Here is a 16,083-nt window from a genome sequence, read left to right as displayed (position 1 = left end):
TGAGACCCATAGTACTGCAGGCCTTCTGTCAGATCAGGAAAGACTTTATCTGCTTTGCCCTGTTCGTGCACTAGGTGCTTATGTCCACAGATCTGCCCAGTGGAGAAGTTCAGAACAGTCGTTTGTCTGTTACGGGCCACCCTCGAAGGGGGTCCAGTCTCAAAGCAGAGGATAAGCATGTGGGTAGTCGAGGCTATCTTAAGTGGCGGCCGGGCAGCCCTCTCGTTTGGCTGTCTGGGCCCACTCCACCAGGAGTATGGCTACGACGTCTCCGCCTATGACGTTCCGTCTCTCGTCTCTCCCATATTCAGGGAACTAAGGTTACAGTCGTAACAGAGACATTCTCATGCCATGATCCCTTTAATTCACTTTAAAATGAAAATGACCCCATGGTTTACTCACCCTCAAGCCATCCTAGGTGTATATGACTTTCTTCTTTCTGATGAACACAATCAGAGTTATATTAATAAATATCCTGATGTTTCCCAGCTTTATAATGTGAGTGAATGGGGCCCACGAGTTTGAAGCCCAAAAAAGTGCACTCATCCATCTTAAACGTACTCCACGTGGCTCCAGGGGGTTAATAAAGGCCTTTTGAAGTGAATTGATGGGTTTGTGTAAGAAAAATATCCCGCCTCTCGCAGTTCAAAATGCTTACGTAACTGGTGTAATGAGCGTAACTGGTGTGCAATGTCGTCAGACGTAGCGTAAGCATTTTGAACTGTGAGAGGCGCGGGTGCTACATTTTTTCTGTAAGTTGAATACAGAAGACGGCTGGCCGGAAGTTAGACATTTTACTTTATAAAGTTTTAAATATGGATATTTTCCTTACACAAACGCATCGCTATGCTTCAGAAGGCCTTTATCCCCCCGGAGCCATGTGGAGCAGTCATGAAGGATATAGATGCACTTTTATGGACTTCAAAAACAGAGCAACATTCACTGCCATTTTAAAGCTTGGAAGAGCCAGGACATATTTAAATATAACTCTGATTGTGTTCGTCTGAAAGAAGAATGTCATATACACCTAGGATGACTTGAGGGTGAGTAAATAATGGGCTAATTTTCATTTTTGGGTGAACTAACCCTTTAATAGCAAGTACAAATTAATAGCAAGGGCCACGATTGAAAATAAATGTATTGTTCTATCCTTGACAACAAAGTTTGTATGTCTTGCTTTTGTGAAATTAATTAAACTATTGCAATGATATTTTTCTTTTATCTTACTAACTTTAAGATGTGTTCTCTCCTTTTCTTCCCCAAGACCCTCCAGAGAAGTTACAGCTGACGTGTCCAGACTGTCCTCTGCTGCTGCCGGTAGACAGTAATGAAGCCATCGCCACAGCCAGGACATCCCTCCTTAAATACAACAGACAAAGCACACTTCCTGTTAGCCTGACTGTGAACACCATAACCAGAGCCTCCTATCAGGTTGCAATGGATGACAGACCAGCAATTTGTAGTTTTTGCAATTCATTAAATTGTGGTGTCATTTAGGTTTGCCACGGTATACGACAATAGCGGTTTACACTCTGTGAAATGTTATACCGGTTTTACAGTAGGTTTTGAATGACCTCAGATTTTTTGAAGTCGACTTTTAGGGGCTTGAAATCGAGTTGACGTCTTCTAATTGCTGATTATGTCATTAATAAAAACACAAGAGATGGGAATGCTTTGCAACATGCCAAATTTCCAACTAGATGCTAATGTTTGTGAACAAACTTAATGTCGGCTTGAGTAACCTGAACCACGAGCTGAGACTGAAACTTGGGTCGCCTAGCCTAGTGCAGAGCTGCAGCAAATGTCAGAACACTGCGCACATGCAATTGTGCCGACATTCCAGCTTATTGTTCAGTTATTTTGTCTATGTTATTATCCCTGGATAACTTTTGATTCACTATACGTTAGTGTTGTTAACATTATATGCACTTGCACACCAATTGCCAACAAAACACAGACATTTGATGCAGTTTCACTCACCGCCTGCGGTTTCGACTCATGACCGGCATCAAGACCTGCATCCACTTTTATGTGGGTTATTTGGGAAGCTGAACAAGGGTATCTTTCCCTCACAACCAGAAACACACTTCTTTAGTGACATTGTTGTTCCCTTTTGAAGGGAACTTGCACTGCGTCGAAAGACACTTTGGGAATAACACCTCAGCGTGACAGGTGTCTGAAATCACTATCAAATCACGGTAACCCTATTGACCGGCGACAGCCATGATGTCATCAATGTGCGACCAGGAAGTACAGTATAAAAGGGCGCCTTGCAAACACACACTCATGCTGCGTCCCAATTCGCATACTATCCGTACTAAATAGTATTCGAAAAAAGAATTAGTATGTCCCAAATCTTAGTATGTTGAAAAAAGTATTCCAAAGATTCCCGGATGGTTTACTATTTCCGGTCAGAATCCGAAGTGCAGATCGATGCGCACTCTAACGGCTGATATTGCCCACAACCCATTGCGAGATGGACGAGGATTCGATTAGAACTACAAACGCGGATAAAAAGTGTTTAAAAAACTACAAACATGACGGTTACGCGAGTCTGACGGTTAAGTGGAGAGGATTAGATAAAGTGGTTTGAGTGAGTAATTATCAGTATTTAACCTGATGAAAAGATATTTATTCAATGTTATCCACATTATATTTCTCCTTCAGCAGCATTGAGAACTTTTGTAATGATACGTTTGGCCATTAACTTTGCAAACACATGAGAGGAGTCTCTGCATTAAAGACCCACGAAAGGCAGATCAACGAGCGACTACATTTCTCTCCGATACGGTAGGAAATTAAATTGAAAGTGGAGGATTTGAACTGTGACGATGATTGACAGGGCAGTTTAAACGGTGACGGGACGCACGTAACAGAGTCCGTTAAAGATGACGAAGTAGTATGTCCCAAAGCTTGCATACTCTTCTGCTACACACTCAAAAGTATGTACTTTTTCTTCACAAAAAGAGTACATACTTTTAGGACGTAGTATAAGTAGGCGAATTGGGACGCAGCCTCACTTTTCGTCTTCAGGGACTGTTCTGTCTGAAGCACGAGCTAAAGGGGCACTTCAGCGCTGGGAAGATGAATGTGTGTTTAAACTGTGTCACTTTATTATTATGAAAATACCCGAGAAGGCTTGAAGAACTCAATACACCATATCTTGTCGCTATAGTATTCTCTTCATGTTTAATCAGTCAAAGCGTTTCTATCTTCGTTTTATTCAGCCTACAGCGCGAGCTTCACATTAGGGATTTCCTGAAAACGATTACTTCTCTGAGGAAAATGTGGAGTTTCTAATTGAGGGCGCCCTCTGGCTTCCAGTATGAATTAAACTTTTGGGTAGAAAATAAGAAAAATAATACTTCTAAATAAATGTATATGACAATCCATACGTTTTTCTTCAATGTACAGGAGTTTTAATCCCCACAGTGGATGCATAAGAGGCTCATATTTCATATTAAAGACATAGACTTTGAAATAGAAATTGATTTGACACTGTGTGATTGTAACTAATGTGCACGAGCACCGTTTTTCCCATGATTTCGGGCATTTGTCGGCGGTTTCGCAAAATCTGTCGGCGAGTCAAAATCGGGGCTAAAATTGGGCAGTGTGAACTCGGCATAACAGACAGCAGACAAATGGCAATCCTCCTGTCACTCCTGCCCTTAGATATGCAGAACTTTAAGGCTTAATATAATTTAAATGGATGAGTAATAAAAAAAAAATCATCAGAGTTTGTGAAAATGGTGTCGTTGCAAGTCATTGTCATTGTATATATGTCATGATGTACAATGAGGCCATAAAAATTCCACATTTTATTCCACATTTCCATCCTTAAGGCTTAGTTCGACCAGGAAATGCAATGAATGTGAATGGATACTGACAGTGTCAAGCTCTAAAAAGGACAGAAAAGCAGCATAAAATTACTTTATATATATATATATATATATATACTCTACTTTTCTGAAGCCACCTGAAACCAAGTTGTTATTTATTGTTATTTATATTAATAAAAATGTAGTCCGTATGTGATGACAGAATTTATTTTCTGAATGAACTTACCCTTTAATACGATAACACTGCCCTGGCCAGATTTAATTAATCTTTTTATTCTGTGTTTCTTAGAGCTCTCCTGTTTCTGCTAGTTTTGTGGAGTACACTGTTCAGGAATGCTCACTCGCTCCATTCCCAGAGGTTCAGTGTAAGCCAGGAGATGAAGGTAAAAAGGTGAGTTCCTGCCAACGTCCATTACGTCCACGTTCTTGAGTTGGATCCCAACTGAATGACCTAACATCCACCACTATTAATATTTTCTATGTTGTTTTTCTCACACCATGAAAAGTTTTATTTGATGAAGTGTTCCCTAATTTCTAACAGTCTGCTTTCTCTCTGCCATTATAGTGTGGTAATTGCGACTGTGTATATTCATTTCAGACTGTTGGGTTCTGTGTCGGGGAGGTTCTTGGCCCTGACCACAGCCAACAAGATGTGAAGGTGTCCTGTGAAATATTTCACCCACAGGTACCCTAAATATCCAAATTTGTTTGTCAGGCTTTTTCTCCAGGTGACACACTGGAGAACTTTCCAGCTCTAAAAGCCAGATGACAGAGATAAATCAACACCTCAACGTAACAGAAGGAAGCTGAGCCAAACCCAATAGAGTTTATCTGAATTTCCCTGTGCACTTATAGCCTTCTTGCTTTATTTTGTCTAGAAAAGCGGAAAGACAAAAATAGACTAATTCCTTCCTTCTGTCCAGTCTTTCTCCTCCTTCCCTTGTCTTATTGGAAAGATTACAAGTAAAAAGTAAAAGTGTTGACCAGGAACAATAAATGCATATAAAGCATAAATTACACACCAAATTTTACAAAACCAATTTTGTTGCACCAACCCTAAAAAATGTCACGTCTTTGCCTAAAAAAACAGAAAGAAATATTAAATTACCCAAGTTTCCAAGTTCATTTGACAAGGACATTGTGGGAACTTTGCAGGAGGACTTGAAGGCAATATAATTTCTTATTTTCCAGTTGTTTATTCTTACAGACAGGAATAAAGATTTAAAAAGCAGGACTTTTAAAACCCTTGTGCGGTCTTTACTTGGGAGTCATACTGGTGGTCTTAGCGGTCAAAAGTGACTGGACCCCTGAAATGTAACTTCATATTTTTTCAGCAAAATCATTCTAATACATTTTTGTTCAATAATATATTTTCTTTTTTATTTAGCATTTTTTGAGAGGGTTTTGTGGTACTAATTCATATTTATGCAATAATTAATATATATTTTTTCCCATAGAATACTCAAAAAAATGCTGTGTTGTGTCAACCCAAATTTGGGTCAAATTAGGACAAACCCAACCGTTGGGTTTGTCCATATTTCACCCAAATTTGGTTTGAAACAACACAGCATTTTTCAGTGTGAAAATAATTAAAAAAATGTTCGTATAAATACAAAAATAAAATTAAAAAAAGTTAAAATATAGTTTAGGCCTTTAAAATCCAATTTTTGAAGGCAGATTAGCGCCTTCATAGAAAGAAAATATGCAATACCCTGGTGTAACCACTAGTTGTCTGTATAGCGCTCTATAGAGCAGCTTGAGAATTGCCTAGTTGGTTTTAGACATACTTACATATTTTTATTGGGTGGAAGATTTAAATATATATTTAAACATCCTCAAAGGCTACTTTTACTTTTAAGTTTTAGTTTTTTTGTTGTTGTTAGAAATAGTGATTTGACGTAGTTTATGCATTATGATTACAGTCAAACCTGAACATTTTGTTAGAAAGAGAACGCAAGGAAGCATTTTTTGATTCAGAATTTAATTTAAAAAAAATACAATTAATTCAATCACCCTCTGGCACCACATCACAACATTATTACTGAATTTTTGATCTGATTTCACATAGTCTCAAAAATTTGCTGTGTTACAGACACAGTGGTTCATAGGTGTGTGTGTGTGTGTGTGTGTGTGTGTGTGTGTGTGTGTGTGTGTGTGTGTGTGTGTGTGTGTGTGTGTGTGTGTGTGTAGGAATGGGTGTGGTTATTTCACAGTCTTGATGTTTTAGAGTGTCACCCCTTCATTGCTGTGAGCTTTTTCTGAATTATGATTGAATTATTGAATATATATCACATATTTTCTAAACTTTGCTCTGTGTTACAGACACAGTGGTTCATAGGTGTGTGTGTGTGTGTGTGTGTGTGTGTGTGCGTCTGTGTGTGAGTGGATATGTCTATATCACATTCTTGATGTTTTATAGTGTCATCCCTTCACTGCTGTGAACTTTTTTTCAATATTGTGTCCGATTTGTGGATTGTGCATACAAAAGTTCTCAGTATTTTCGTATTTTTGTCAATTTCCCATTCATTTCCTATGGTCGGACATTTTTGCCCGAAGACCATGAGTGTGACAATTTTTTTTATGACCACTTAGCCTGTTTGAATCATGCCCTCGTTTTTTGTGTGTGTTCACAAATGTCATAAAAGTCTCATAAAAGTAAAAGTAAAATTCTCCGATCAGAAATGACAGAAGACCGCTCAAGGGTTTTAAAGCAAGTGTAAAATGCACCACTAGCAGCAACCAAACGTAATTGCTAGAAATAATGTTTCCAATTTTTTCCTGGGACATCTGATTTAAATAACTTTATGTTGAAATCATTAGAAAAATAAGTCAAGATGTAGAAAAACAGACAGAAATATTAATATTATAGCAATTATCGGGGCCAAGCACAAAGAACACGACAAGTCATGCCAACATGGCTGGCAGCATCAGACCAAGGGCAACAACGATTTTAGGCAAAATGGATGAAAAATCATAAATATAGTCGCGTGTAAAATAATTTAATGGTTCATCACTTTTGACTAATAGGTGGCACTGTTACAAAACTGATGTGGTGTGGTCAGAATGAGGTGACAATGACACATGCAAAGTTTGGTGTCATTATGTCAAAGCATTGCAGAGATACAGCCTCAAGAGTCATTTTGGCATCATGCCTAAAATTTGTCGCTGCGCTATACGGACGGCACGAAATCCAGAATTTTGTCTGTACATTCTGAAGATGATACGATTCGATTTTGGTGAAAATCTGACAAACTAGGAGAAATTCGAAAAGTAGGTTTTGAAATAAAATAAAAATGGCGGACAGGAAGTTCGGCCAAATTGGTATCTATGTTCTTGGCACGACCCAAGGATTTCATTACAATAATCAAATTTAATCAAAAGTTATTAGCATTTTTGGGATCTTCATTATAACTTTTGATCACAAGGTGGCGCTGCCCTGAAACATTTTTAGTACTGTCAGGGCATGGTGCCAAAGATCCATACCAAGTTTTGTGAAATGGTCGATGCCCAAAATGGCCGATATGGGAAAATGGCCGAAACGCAACTCGTGCTGCGTCAGTTGACGCTACGGGGAATGCCTCAATCAGATAGGTGTCTGATTCATTATCGAATTACATCAATCCTATTGACCGGCGAAAGCCTCTGTCGTCATCGACGTGCGACCAGGAAGTACAAAGGGGCGCCGTGCAAAACATGACACCATTCTTTTCGTCTTCAGGGACTGTTTGTCTGAGTTGTACTATTGAAACACGTAATCCAAACAAGATGAAGTGCACAGAGAAGAAGCGGAATTTTCACAAGTGTGTGGATCCATGCCCCAGATTTCTGACACCTGAGGACACTCACACTCTCTGTGAATGCCTGGGGGAAGAGCATGCGAGGGAGGTTCTCGAAGGAGCTTCCTGTGCGAACTGCGCGCTTCCTGTGCAAACTGCAAACTTCCTGTGCGAACTGCTTTACCCATCAGAGCACTCCGCTCTCACCTGGCCCTCTTCTCGGGGGAAGAGGACCCAGCATCTGGGGACGGTCCCGCCCGTGCTGAGGCCGAGCGGCGGCTACTGTCCTGGGGTTCCCAGACGGACCTGGTTCATCGTCTGGAGATAGGTGTAGTTCTCGCGGACGATCAGTCAGGTCGCGAGGGGCAGCTGCCGGGGGCGGAGTCGGATCTCTCCTCGTCAGCTGGGGCTCTTCCACATGAGCAAAGGATGGCTGAGCAGGGTGGTGATGATTCGGCTGAGGTCGAACCCTCTCAGCCATCCTGCCCCGTGTATGGGGGATTGTTGGAAGTTATGGAACGCGCCACCGACAGGCTACAGTTGCAGTGGCGGTGCAGCGGGGGAACTTCGTTGATGTCGATGGATCGGCCGAGTCTGGGTACGTGTCGATGCCACCAATTGACGAGACGTTTGCAAACTATCTCGCATCCGGGAGGCCATTGACACTGAGAGCTCCCACGGCAGGGCTTACATGTCAGTGGGTCAGGCTGCAGTGGCTCTGCACACCACTGCGGTGTTGCAGGCTTACCAGGCTGACTTGCTGAAGGATCTCGATCAGGGGGAGGGCCTACCCCCTGATGCGATGGCCGAGCTCCACCGCACCATGGATTTAGCTCTCTGGGCCACCAAACAGACAGTGGTCGCCATTGGGCATGCGATGGCGGCTATGGTGGCCACGGCGAGACATCTGTGGCTGAACCTGGCGGACATCGGGGAGAAAGAGAAGTCCTTTCTCCTCGTTGCCCCGGTCTCGCCCTCTGAGCTCCTCGGCACCTCTTCGGAGGTGGTGGGAAGATTCAGAGAGGCGAGGGCACGCTCGGTGGCATTCAGATCCTGTATTCCACGGAGATCCGGGGCTGCGCCCAGGCAGGCAGGAAGCCCTGGCCCGTCGCGGTCTGAGGACCAGCGGCGGGGCCAACGAGCCAGTGTCGCCTCTCGTGCGCCCTCTCCGTGATGGAGCAGGGCGCAGAAAAGGCAGGACTCCCGCTTCAGGAACCGGAAGGACGCTGGGGAGGAAGCCCGGAACCAGCACCGGAGACCACGCTGGGATAAGTCCCCACCCCAGAGGGCGCGTTAAGTCTCAGTAGTCGTCCTTCCCCGTTCTTTCTTCTCCCCGGGCGCATCTTACATCAGGCCGGGCTGGGACTGTGATGAGCGGAAAAAGAAATGTGTCAGACTCTGACGGCCTGCCTGGCTTGGTTTGTGAGTGCGCCCCCTTCAGGCCCGTGGTAGTGGTGCACCTAAGCATAAATATTGTGAATAAAGCTTGTGGGTGGATATCATGGCGCGCCACAGGCGAGCGGGTAAGTCCCCTATAAGAGGGAAAAATATTAATATATTTTTAGACTTATACTCCCTGTAGAGAGCTTCAGGGGTCGCTATGGATCGTTTGGATATTTCTGTAGGGCCTATAGTTCCCCTGTTAGGTGGCTAGAACGATCATTACACACGAGTTGCTGGGGCTCTATGGTGAGCTAGTGTTGCTAGTAGAGAGCCAGCTAATAGAGAGCCATTCCTGCGGGTATGTGGGTATGTACGTATTGCTAGGCGTATATTTTTTGTCCTAGTTTTAAGCTGGTGACTGGTAGGCGATTTGTATCCTCTCTCAGTATAAGTTTTTGAGAATGGAGGTTCAGATGTAGAGTCGTCCGGCCATGGCCCGCCACCTTCTCTGCGTTGTGAAGTCTTCACTAGTAATGCAGGTTGGTGCTGTGCAGAATTGATAGCGACTTAGCCAGTTGTCGTGGGGCGTACAAATACGAAGAGATTGTATACATAGCTCAACCCCGCCCCCCAGAGCTAGTTTCTTAGAAAAGCCACCAGCTTTTGGCAGGCTCTGGCCCTGTTTATATGTCCTGGCCAGGTGGCAGTACTCTTCTTATAAGGCAGGGTAGATTTGAGTACCCCACTCCTAGCTCTGTATCATTCTGCCTCACCCACGGCTCGGGTTGAGCAGCACTTTGCAACCTTTATTATTTGTTGGTTCGGTAGTAAGCTCCCTAGAAGCCAGAGCATTGCCATGGCTGACGCCCTCGCACGTAATGGTAGGACCTCCATGGAGGTGGGTGGGGTATGTGGTACTCCCCCCGTTTAGTGGGTCCAGGGCGTTTTTTGCAGAGTACCCTGCTATGGGCAATGTGATTAGGTTCCAGAGCTTGTAGGTGCTGCCGGTAAGACTGCGGCGTCATACAGTATGCTCCAGGAGGCCTCTGGGATGGATCAGCCCCAGGATGGGGCATATTAAAAGCCAATCAGCTGTGAGCAGCCAGCTTGGGCAGTCTTGGCAGTAGACTCCAGGACAGGTAGTAGGCCTCAGCAGGCCTCCCCTGAGGGCACGTTCCTGGGATTCAGTCATTTGGCAGTTAGCATGGGCTATTGACAGGTAGTGGGCCCGCTATCAGGCAGTAGGCCTCACTAGGCCTCCCTGAAGACTTGTCGCGAGGTAGCAGGCCTCACTAGGCCTCCCCTGGAGGCGTGTTTTTGGGCTTCAGCCACTTGGCAGCTTGCATGAGCTATGGGCAGGTAGTAGGCCTCTCCAGGCCTCCCTGAAGGCTCGCTATCAGACAGTAGGCCTCACTAGGCCTCTCTGGAGACTTGTCATAAGGTAGCAGGCCTCACCGGGCCTCCCCCGAGGGCATGTTCCTGGGCTTCAGTCACTTGAGAAACAGTTAGGACGAGTCGCTAGCAGGTAGTAGGCCGCACTAGGTCTCCCTGCAGGCCCACTTTCAGGTAGTAGGCCTCACTAGGCCTCCTTTGAGGGCGAGTTCCCAAGTCAGGATGCTCGGCTAACTGGCGTAGCTTGACTATCAGGTAGTAGGCCTTCACTAGGCCTCCCTGAGAAAACGAGTTTCTGTTTTCCAGCTACTTTGACAGTTGGCTTCGGCTGTTATCAGGTAGTAGGCCTCACCAGGCCTCCCTTTAGGCGAGTTTCTGAGTTTGGATTCTCGGGCAGTTAGCATGTACTGCTATCAGATAATGGGCCTCACTAGGCCTCCCTAAGGGGTTGGGTTCTCGGTTCGGGAACTGTTAACTGGCATAACGCTGACAGCTAGTGGGGACCCGCTATCAGTATCTGGCCTTTAGCCGGCAGCATCTGAGGACGGTCTTACCCTAGCGTCGCTTCTGCTACTTGGTCCCCAAGTGGGGGGAATTTAGCCTACACCCTGGTTTACCTACCGGGTAGTTTTTGAGCTCCCCTCTCTTTGAGGGTCGTCTGTGAGCCCGAAGCTTCCAGGGTCTGATCAGATGGTTGTAGGCCCCTCGCGAGGCCTCCCAATTAGATGAGTGTTTCTATAAAGATAAGAGCTCAGTAGATCCTAGGATCGAGCAGATGAACTCCCCTTTCCAGCAAGGGTTGAAAGCGATATGCTGTGTATCGCTCTCCAGGATGCCCGTCTCTGAGATCGGGTCTGAGGAGGACACTGCCGGTTTGCAGTACCTTGGGATGGATGCCTCTCCAGGAGGCAAATGTCCAGAGGCTCTGTTCTCAAACAGACAGGGGTGGCCCAGCCGAAGTGTCCCACGGAAGCAACAACAGGTCAGGCCTCCCTGGTGGCATTCAAGTAGTGGCTGGCTGGGGCGCCCTAGGGCCCCCTAGCCACATTCCCTTAAAGGAGACCCTTCTGTTGAATTGGTTGAATCCAGGCCTTTGAGCGGCCTGGGTAGGACTTCTCTAGTGTTCGAAGTTTCCTACTCAGACTTATAGCTTGGGCTATGACCGTAGGGAATGCTGTCACTGACAGCCTTGTGTGACCAGAGGGGGAGTGGTTCAGGCATTTCACTGGAATTTGCTTGTCCTGACAGTTGTCACTGCCAGTAGGCATGCACTCCCCTTTGCATGGCGGCATGGGTATATCGTTCCCCGTAGTGTCAACTGACGTAGCATGAGTTCCCTTTTGAAAGGGAACGTCTCAAGGCCTGTACACACCGGGACGAATATCGAGTGCACTTTTCTCCAGCGTTTTTCGTGACGTTTTTCGGCGCGTCTTGAGTGTTCACACCCAAGCGATTTCCATTGGCGATGCACAGAGTGAGCGTGCACATTCAGTTGATAGCGCTCCCGGTACACAAGGTGGTGCTGCGGCACTTTACGTTCTGACACTAGCTTTTCACACAGAAAAAGAAGATAGACAGTATTTACGTGCTTGCCAAAACCATAGACATATTATGTGCTCATCTTCTTCTTTGTCTACCTACTGCTTCTTCGTCGTATCAATGTGTGCTCGGCAAGACCGTTTTGTGCTTGAGCGCCACCAAGTCGTGTTTTACTGTCACTTCAGCAGCTCCAGGCACGTGAACAAAAGCGCCGATCTCATTGGTTGGCCAGTTTTTAATGCGCCGCGTCATAATAAAAAAACGAACCTGAGGCGTTATTTTTAAAAATGACGCTTTTATGGCTGCCGTTTTGCGCGTCGGTGTGCACACTCACATTGGCACCCTTTGTTTAGTTACGAGGCGTTAAATGCTGCGTCTTGTTGCCATGCCTCGGGGCCTGCCTGCCAAACAGTCCCTTCAGTCGAAAAAAATGGTGTCATGTTTTGCATGGCGCCCCTTTATACTTCCTGGTCGCACGTCGATGATGACAGAGGCTGTCGCCCGGTCAATAGGATTGATGTGATTCGATAGTGATTCAGACACCTATCACGCTGGAGGCATTCCCCAAAGCGTCAACTGACGCAGCGTCTCGTTCCCTGTTCTCAGGGAAAAGTGGTTACATACGTAACCTGAGACGTTATGCTTGTGATGACATGGACCACATTTGGTCTGAATATAATCAAGCGTTGAGGAGATACAGCCTTATGTCTATTTTCGCAAGCGCTATGTGGATTTTGTTTGCGCGTTTTTCAAAAACGGTTTGACAAATCGACTTGAATTACATGACTTTTTGTCGGCATGGTCTGAAGATGATTTTGTTCAATTTTCGTGAGCATTAGGAGGAGTTTAAAAAAAAGGTTTTTAAGAAAATGCAAAATGGTAGAACATGTATCATGACGGAAAATTACGTCATAGGGTGCAATGGAATCGTCTTGAACCAAGGAATCAGTGGAAAAAAGAATTTTGTTTCGGTTACGGTTTAAAAGTTATTAGCATAAACGTGAGTGCAAATGTGGACAGTTGATGGCGCTAGAAGGATTGAGTTAGAGACTCCAAAATTGCTATGGTGACAGTTCAGACTGTCTTCTATCTATGTGCCACATTTATAACATTCCAGCAAGCGGTTCTATGGGCTGCCATATACTTTCAGAGCAGAAGAAGAAACGGAAGAATAATAAGAAGAAGAACGCCAATGATTACAATAGGTACCTACGCATCTTTGGTGCTTGGCCCCTAATAATAATAATAATAATAATAATAATAATAATAATAACAATTGGAGCCACCATCCACTCTTGACTATATCAGTGTAAGATTCATTAGACTGATTCAAGTGTGATTTAAAGATAAGAGTCATTTGTTACGTAATCAGCTTGCGCTGTATGTATGTTTTTGCGTGCAGAGCCAGCAAGGACAACTCATAAGTTGTACAGTAAATAATTTTCTTGCCATTAGTTTGTGGGATAGTACATGGTAATTTGATCTCATTGCATTAAATTCACTCATTAATATATTGACTATTTCATGTGATGTTGCCATTGATCCACAGGTGCATGTTGTCACTCCCAAGCAAGAGGAAAAGTCCACCACGCTTTCCAAAACTCCAACCCACAATATTCCTCATATCCCTGAGCCCTCTTTCCAAGATGTTGGACCAGTAACACCTCAGCTAGTCGACCCAGTGTATCAGGCCATCCCTGCATCAGACGCCACCCTCCCCACCTCTTCCAGTGAATCCAATGAGTCTGCTGAGTCATCTGAGGAACTTGGCGGTTCTGTTCGCGCCATCAAACCACCACTGAACTTCCGTTACGTGGTGCGCCGTCAAAGGAGGCAAATCCCCACCAGCACCACACCTCCTCATTCACCCGTGTTCCTGAGCATCTTTCCCAGCGCCCCCTCTCCGTTCCGCTCCTGTCCGGGCATCTCTCGCTACACCACCGCATGAGAGGCTTCATTCATCAAGCACAAAATCTACAGTTCAAGTCAATTAAATATTTTGAAAAAGGTCTCAGATGTGTAAGTTATAACGTGTGCATGTCAAATGTGATTGTCATCAGTTCCCTCACAAAGTCTTGTCAAAACCAGCAAAGTAATGTGGAATTATTCTTTGAAACATAATAATCTCCTTAAACCTCTAACAATGTCACAGAGGAGATGTAAATTCAACAGAAGTCCCCGTATCCCTGGCCACAAAATAAACGCAAATAAACACAAAATTCAAGCATGGGCCATTTACAGGAAATTATGCCATTTGTGTGCTGTGTTTTACATAAAAACTAAACTTTAAGACCTTTATAAACCATTAATTTGATCAATATTAGTTTACATTTTTATCTGTTAAATTGAATAACAAATCCAATTATATCTAAATGTAACTTTCATTCAAATTAAAATATAATGCATTAAAATATAATTTATTACATTAAAATACCTTACAAGTAGTTTTTTCAAAACTGCTTCTAATTTACTGAAATGTTTGGAACTTACTCTGACTGTTTTGAATAATGTTTAATGACAAATGTTACTTTAATAAAAGTATTGCAAAACAATAAAAATGTGTTCTGTACATCAAGTCTTTGTTCATTTGAACATTAATGGGTGTATAGACGGACAGACAGACAGCTAGACATATACAGCCCCATATGCAAAAAAGTGTATTATTAACCAGCATTAACCAGCATTAACCAGAATTAACTTCTTGAGCAATTTGAACTATAGTAGCTTGTCTGTTTGATCAGACCACACGGGCCAGCCTCGCTCCCCACGTGCGTCAATGAGCCTTGGCCGCCCATGACCTTGTCGCCAGTTCACCACTCACCACCTATATAACAGGAAATTGTTGAATAAAGTTGTTATTTTTTCGGGGGGTTTTCACACATAAAAGTGGTCTTGTTGCATCATAAAATTAAGGTTGAACCACTGGAGTCACATGGACTATTTTAATGATGTTTTAATACCTTTCTGGGCCTTGAAAGTGTTAATTAAATTGCTGTCTATGGAGGGGTCAGAGAGCTCTCGGATTTCATCAAAAATATCTTAATTTGTGTTCCGAAGATGAACTAAGGTCTTGCGTGTTTGGAATGACACGAGGGTGAGTAATTAATGACAGAATTTTAATGTTTGGGTGAACTAACCCTTCAAATACATTTTGCACCAGTCTCTGTGTCATGTTCATGGCTCAGGAACTCTGCCAGCTTGGATTTTTCAGCAGACTTATTTGCCGTTTGAAAAGCATACCTGGCCATTTCACTGGTGATGTGGGGGAGTTTATTAGCCTGACGTCGTCATACTCAATTCTAGTCAGAATTTGAGTCTGATACTGCTCCGTTGGGCTGTGATTATGGGGCGTGTTTCAACTGAACCAGGATAGACCTCAATTGGATAGACCTACAACCAATCAGAGCAACGGAGCGACGCATAACGTTAGTTGTCAAATGTCAACAGAACTCAACTGCACTGTGTTGCCATGTCCACGGGTTGAAGCGACCCCACTTATGTGATATACAGACCCAGGAATGCGAATTTTAGCAGGCAGCCCTGCCAAAATAACCCATATTTTACCCCGCAAATGCCTTTTTTTCCCCGGAGAACCCCGCCGGAAAGCTATTGGACTTGTTTTTGGCTAGTTTTGAGTAACGTTAGCAATTGGGCGGGTTTTGTTGTAAAAACTTGGCAACCCTGTCTGCACGCACGCTGGAATAAGTAGCCTAACGTTAGAAGAAAAAGATGAGTGTAAACGATCTTTGCTGGTGTTGTAAAAAAAGAATTTAAGGATACACAGAGTACTTACCAACACGATCATCATTTCTGAGAGAAATAGTAAAGGTGAATGCATGTACGAACAAGTTCTCTGTTTAGGATTAGAACAAATTCAACCCAAGCGCCTTTGATGACGTGGATGATTACTTTACTGTTTATCATCTGTCGATCATCGTCTAAAGCCCGCCCTGACAATTTCATTGGTCCGAACAGTTTCTGTTCGGGCATAATTACTTCTCTACCGATCAAGTCCAGACCGAACAGCCCGAGTAAAAATGTTGTGGGCAGGGCTAAGTTCGGCTGGCATCCAGGCTAGGAGTTTATACCTTCAACACAGGATGATACAGACATCAGTATCCCATTGTCACGAAACAGGAAATAACAGGTGGGAG

General features: G+C 44.0%; 1 protein-coding gene across 1 annotated transcript in view; it reads left to right on the top strand.

Annotated features, from left to right (window-relative positions):
- Positions 1 to 14,502, top strand: part of LOC307120993 (fetuin-B) — a 33,352-nt gene extending 18,850 nt beyond the window's left edge. Inside the window, exons 4-7 of the mRNA XM_079808349.1 lie at positions 1,265 to 1,431; positions 4,129 to 4,230; positions 4,438 to 4,524; positions 13,479 to 14,502. Of these exons, the coding sequence (XP_079664475.1) occupies positions 1,265 to 1,431; positions 4,129 to 4,230; positions 4,438 to 4,524; positions 13,479 to 13,877 (755 nt within the window). The 3' untranslated portion in view covers positions 13,878 to 14,502. The remainder of the gene's footprint in view (positions 1 to 1,264; positions 1,432 to 4,128; positions 4,231 to 4,437; positions 4,525 to 13,478) is intronic.
- The last annotated feature ends 1,581 nt before the right edge of the window (positions 14,503 to 16,083 follow it).

This window comes from Gobio gobio (genome assembly GCF_949357685.1).
Source record: "Gobio gobio genome assembly, chromosome: 24".
NCBI classification, from domain to species: domain Eukaryota; kingdom Metazoa; phylum Chordata; class Actinopteri; order Cypriniformes; family Gobionidae; genus Gobio; species Gobio gobio.
Note: the sequence above shows the minus strand (reverse complement) of the source record. Positions and strands in the feature narration are given on the sequence as shown.